Below are 6,286 nucleotides of genomic sequence, written 5' to 3'. Positions count from 1 at the left end.
GGAACACTATGCTTAACGTGAAAATAATAGGACGCAACATTGTGTGTGATTACGCCATCTACTGGACGTTTAGGCTACCTGCCAAGTTTTTTTTTTTTAAATTTAGTAACATGTACTCTACACGTTTAACTAAGGTACCATGTTAGGATAATCTTTTTATTCAATGTTCATTCTTGAATAAATGTGAGACTTTAGCAATAACCTAAAGGTTGTTGATATTTGTCATAGTCATGGTCGTTGGTCGATGTCAACCCACCTGTAAGGGCAGTAATGGAAACAGGTGGCTAAAACACAGATAAGGGTGCTATGTGTCAGTTAATCAATGTATCAGTATTGGCTATTGACCAGTTTTAAGAATCATAACTGCGGTTTGTCTCACGGTTTTGTTTTACTGTCTGTTTTGCAACCTGTCTGTCTTGTTTGCTTAATCTGTACCGTTCTGCAATCTGCCCTGTTGCTGTAATAAAACAGTAAAACAAATCACCATCACTTTATTACATTTACCATTTCAAAGTTGTTGATCTAATGCAACTCAAAACGTAGAAGAAATCGCCGCTGGGTCACCAAACGGCTGATGCCCATAATCACAATGTTTGGCTAAACCTGGAATGGGAGCAAAGGCAAGGTTTTTTGGACTCATCCCAGTGCCATAAGGATACAGAATACATACACTACAAATAAATGTTAACTGTGGGTCAATCTAAAGTACATGAAAAACACTTGCCTCATTTTCTTTATTTGGTATTATAATCATAAAGATGGGTATTGTTTATGACTTATTACTTGACCTTTATTCTGCACAACAGAAAATAATGCTACAAAATTCCTCATCACCATAAGGTTTATTATTAATTTGCCTGTTTGTCTTGTTGAAAGCTGCCCATGATACAATTAACATTTTAATGCAGTGTGGTGTGCATGTGTCAGTACTACATTTAACATCACAGGATCCAAAGAGCAGTCATTGGGAAAGAATTGCACAATGAGAAAAATGACAGATATTGCCTGTTACAAAGTTGAAGTTGGGTTGGAGAGCAGCAGACATGAGCTAATGTGGAGGTGGAGCTGGAATGAAATAGAGAAATCAGGCCAGGTTCCATTTCAGGTCAAGTAAAATCTTAAATACCAACAGATACATAAATGTTTGACTTAAAAATCAAAAGTTGAAGTCACTGAACTGAACCTAAAAATGAAACACCAAAAATCTGACCTATACTAGCCAGTTTTGAATCTAATTGCAAATAAATAATAGCAACTGTTTTGTGCTGTTTGGGTTTTAACTTTATTTTTCTTCCAAATGTATGTTTTGTAATATGTGGGTAAAACACTTTATGAATATTCACAATCACTGTTTTGGGGCATTGTTCTAATGTCAAGTATCTTATTATGTCAATATGAAAAGCTGTGTAGATTACCACATGGCACATAGAACATTTTTGCATTCTCAAGGTTCCTTTTCCATGTAGAAAAAAGTATATTCTCTTTTTCACTTACAATCTATTTGCAGTATTAGCACTAAAATTAGGGACATACAGCAACTGCAAAATACAAAACAATTCTCAGAATTCATCCAGATTTACATTAATACAATTTATGTTTTACTAAAATATCTGATTGTCTTAAAGATGTACCATGCATTTTCACATTTTTGGTATGTCTTTCAAAATGTACATTGGTCGCTGTGAAAGATTTTCTAGCAAGCAGGTGTGATCATAGAATTATTCATATGAGCTTTTTTACATATTCCCTTTGAAGTTTCAGCAATGCCTGATCAAGCGAAACTGTGTGCCTATATGCTTGATAATGACAACAAGGAAACAATCTTACAAAGACACAACCACACACATCCAACTGTTGATAACACAATTGTTTTGTCTAATGTGTTCATCAAGGGCTCTCTTTGATAAAGAAATGGTCTACTCAGGTGGTTGCGACCGTGATATTTCCTGCTGCAGTATTTGGTTACACTGTGGACTACTCTGTGTTCCTCAAATGACATCACAGTATGCATCAGACATTATATTTCCTTGGATAACTAATTGTTTAAGCCCAGTTTGCCTACACAGTTACTACTGCACCAGCATAAACATCAGGGATTGTCATTTGGTGCAGTTTATTTGATTTAGTTTGAGATTTTTTGTTTCTTCTCTTGAAGTACTTTTGTGTCAGAAAATTTGAACACACCCATGGTTTGGCCTTTATGCTAACTCTCAATGTAAAAGAGTTACATTTCCATTTGTTTGCTAAATAAGTGTGAGAGAGAGAAAAAGTTTCACTGACTTGACATGGTGGGAGGTACTGTACTGACGTTTTGAATTTTTGAATCATGAGGTTTTTCACTCATTGCATCTTGTACAACAAGGTTGGGTGGTCCTCTCATGATATGCACTGCCATCTATTTATTTATGAAGCTCTCATCGGAAAATTAGCTTTATACTTAACAGAACTCAAGCATCTTTTGGCTGGGCAGACACGTGCCTCAAAGCAGTTACTGTTGAATGTTCCTCAAGTCAGATCAGGACTGGGAAAATCAGCTTTTTTCTTCTTCTGCACCGGATTCTTCGAAACATCTCCTTGAGGGGAATTATCTTTTACCTTTTGGACATTTTAGGATCCTGATTTTAAACCTCCCAACCTCTGTTTGTAACTATTTTACTTAAGTGTATTTCATTAATTGCATTTATTTTTTGAGCTTGCTTGATTATTTTAGTCAATGTTTAACTTTTTCTTACACTCTAGTAGCTTAGCTTCTTCGAAATCCCCCAGTTTGTTGATTTTTAGTAGTCTTTTATTCATAGTCCTGTATTTGTTGTCTGTCTTCAATTGATTCTGTCATGACTCTGTGTCATTGTAAATGACGGTTGCCTCTCAATGATCTCTTGAGTATAAATACAGGTTGAATGAATGAATACAATTATTGACAACTGTAAAAGCTTGAGGTTTTTTCTTTAAAAATGCATAAAAGATGTTTATTCTTCACATTTACAGAGAATGCCATTGTAAGAATACAATGTTGCAAACTGGACGTAGACTGGATTTTTTTTTTAAAGTAGGTTATAGCCCGTAAGGCACAACTTGTGTAAGAATGTTTTAAACTTTGCCTAAACTCGCCTTACACAAATTACACCAACAGACAGTGAGGAGGGTCGTTCAATCCTTTCCCTGATTGGGCACACCTCTCTAAGGGAGCCAAAGCCAGTTTGCCATTGACCAAACGACACGCCACTCCAACTGTGACGATACGCCCCCAACATAGACCGATCTGTCGGCTGATGTGGAGCCAGTTTGCTCAGGACCAATCAGAATCATTTATTTTGACAGGCAAGTTAATCGCGTGCAAGAATGATTTGACTACAAAACTGTATTGCGCGTTCCCGTATGGGGTGTTCAAGACTTCTAAGGGATGCAAATAGTCCAAAATAAAAATACAAATATGTATCAAACATTTTACATATTTAACATGTAGAGTTGGCGTCTCAAAGGTTTTTAAATGAAACAGAATATGACGCAAACATAAATTTAAAATGTGAAATTAAAAAATGACAGTGATGAAAGAGGTAGCTACTTAAAACCTTTATTAAGTGAAGGGACCCATGCTGTCTGTTTTTTTTTTTGTATTTTCTATGTAATATTTAAGTAAGTAAGTCAAGTTTATTTATATAGCAACTTATTTATAGAGCAACTTTCAAGAACAGACGTCACAAAGTGCTTCACAATAAAGGATATAAGTTAATGTTTGATGAATTTATTCCAAAGCATCATATTTTAGAAAGTGATCATATTTTGGTTTTGATCCTAATCTCCAAAATAACAAGTACCTATCATTTACTCTTTGGTAGAGAAGATCAGATTACATACGACTACATTTACCTTTAAACTGTGGTTGACAGTTTCACAGTATGTCTCACAACATATGAGAAACATACTGCCACAACGATAGTTACACTAATACACAAAGTAAGATGTACACCAAAACGATTGAGCATTTTGTGACCACCCACCAATTCATCCATCCATCAACCATCCACCAATCCATCCATCCGTTATACTCAAAGTAATGGGGGCGGTATAGTAGCTCTGTCCTTAGGAACTTGGGTTGGTAGTCAAAGGGTCGCTGGTTCAAGTCTGGTGGCTGGAGAGGTGCCAGGTCACCTCGAGGTGCCTTGAGCAAGGCACTGAGAACCCCCAACTGCTCTCTGCCTAGCCTCACTCTGACATCTCTCCACTAATCCTGTTTGTGCATGTGTGATTTGGGACGAAGCATGTCTCAAAAATAACAGAGTGTAAACCAGAATTTCCCCTCAGGGATTAATAAAGTATATAAAAAAAATAAATGTTTATTTCTACAGTCGTTTATAAAATGTAGTGATACTCAGGACGTATGTGTTTAAGTACTGATTCAATTTTTTAGTAGCCTAGTAGGACACACTTTTGTACAAATATGTTACCTTGCACAGTGTTCCTCATAAGTAAAAAAATGGTAGCATGCTACTTTATATCAGTTGTATCAATTAAATCAAACTCAGTGGTATCATTCAGAGTAAAACTGGTTTGATGACAATAAGTGCTCATTCACTAAAACGTTTAGTAGGACAGATATTTATTATATTAAGCCTAAAACTGTGTATTTGTTCTCTATTCTGGAGATTGAGAGACAGGCTCGATAACTATTACAACTGATGTGCTCAGAATCTTCTTGGTGCCCCCTAAAAAACCAGACCAGTTTCGAAATGTGGGGGTTCTTGTGTTGCAGCATCTATTCGTATAACAATGTGTTTAACTGGACTGAACGTGGCGTTTTATCCACACACATTGTTCTATATCCTTCCCTCCATTGAACAAAATGTCACAAGGTCAAATCATGTTTTTTTTTTTTTTTACTTATGGACTCTTTGTTACCTTGCACTTAACTTGTATGGTAACTAATGTCACCTAGAGATTAGGGGGTTTCTCTGAGTCAAAAAAGAGTGCATTTGTTTTTTTTATTTAATACTCTCAGTTATTTTTTCTGAAAGTCTGAAAAAACAGAGTTGAGGGTGCATTTGAGTGCAGAATGGATGCAGTGGTGAGCGCAAGGCTGTGTTATCAGATTGGTTGCGCGTTCTTGAACCCATCTTGCTTACGTCACGACCCTGGGGGCGTGGTCTGCCGGTTCTCCTCGTCAGCCTCACGCTCGTCTTTGACAGTGAAACCTCGCCAGTCGCCACGCGCTGTATGGTCCCGAGCCATTCAAACTAAAGTAGTCTGCCGAGGATCTAATCCCCGACACCAGCCCTCACCTCCGGCAACAGTGAGCTTTTAATAAGCAAGGCGCTCGGGATTTGGAGTTGACGAAGTAGCAGACGCGACAAAGATGTCTAAGGACGCCGAGGGCAAGAGCGATACGATTATGGACATGGAGAGCAAGGTGTTGTGGTACCCGGACTCCAAAAAGAACACGCAGATGGACAAGTTTAGGATACAGGTCAACGGAGAGTACGGGCTTAATCTCGGTGAGTAAAGAAGAGAGGGGGAGAAGAAGAAGAAGGAGGAGGGAGGAAGACAGACAGGCAGGCAGGCAGACAGACGAGGAGCCAGACAGAGACAGAGAGCAGGAGACAGAATGGTGCGTTTGAATGAATATCAGAACGGAGTTTATTGAGAATACGAAGCTTGTCCGAGCTGAAACACACAGGGACAGAAGTGCCTCCCCCGTTCATTGGCTGCATGTGCATGTTGTGTGAGCACCTCTAAATGAAACCCCGCCTGAAGCCTCCTCACAATGCACTGTGTTTTAGCTCGCTCTGTTGTGCAGCCATTTGGTATTTTTTTTAAAGGGAATATTAAAGAGCCAGTGATTCAGCATTTAAACCTATCGACCTATAAATATTACTAAACACGTCTCTGCAAGTTGTAGATAATGGCATATGTATAATGTTGCACGGTCTCTCACTTGCTCACCACAGTGTCTCTTTTTGGTCCATTATTAGCTGTTTATACTGCTGTTTTACTTTGCATTGGTTTACTTCCAGCTCCCATTTAAGGTCGGCTTTTTTTTTAATTGTTTCTTTGATGCCAGGTCAATGCGAGGAATGCTGACAAACCCGCCGGCTAGTGTACAGAGAAGATTGTTATTTAATTGTAAAGGGATGGGAGAGGGAGTGTGGCAAATACAGGTGTTTGGAAATAATAATTGTAATCATAATAATATGTAATATATATATAATCCTGATTTGCATAAACCCTGTGTTTGCATATTTTTTTAATAGGTCTATAGACTTTTACAACAATGGCAGAAATGTGTATT

The 6,286-nt window shown here is 37.8% G+C and overlaps 1 protein-coding gene across 1 annotated transcript in view; it reads left to right on the top strand.

The window, feature by feature from the left end:
* The first annotated feature begins 5,170 nt into the window (after positions 1-5,170).
* The window catches only part of aacs (acetoacetyl-CoA synthetase), a 38,538-nt gene continuing 37,422 nt past the window's right edge, over positions 5,171-6,286 (top strand). The window contains exon 1 of the mRNA XM_020652269.3: positions 5,171-5,492. Within this exon, the coding sequence (XP_020507925.2) occupies positions 5,354-5,492 (139 nt within the window). The 5' untranslated portion in view covers positions 5,171-5,353. The remainder of the gene's footprint in view (positions 5,493-6,286) is intronic.

This window comes from Labrus bergylta, chromosome 2 (genome assembly GCF_963930695.1).
Source record: "Labrus bergylta chromosome 2, fLabBer1.1, whole genome shotgun sequence".
Lineage (NCBI taxonomy): Eukaryota > Metazoa > Chordata > Actinopteri > Labriformes > Labridae > Labrus > Labrus bergylta.
The sequence above is the reverse complement of the archived record's forward strand: the minus strand, read 5'-3'. Positions and strand labels throughout refer to the sequence as shown.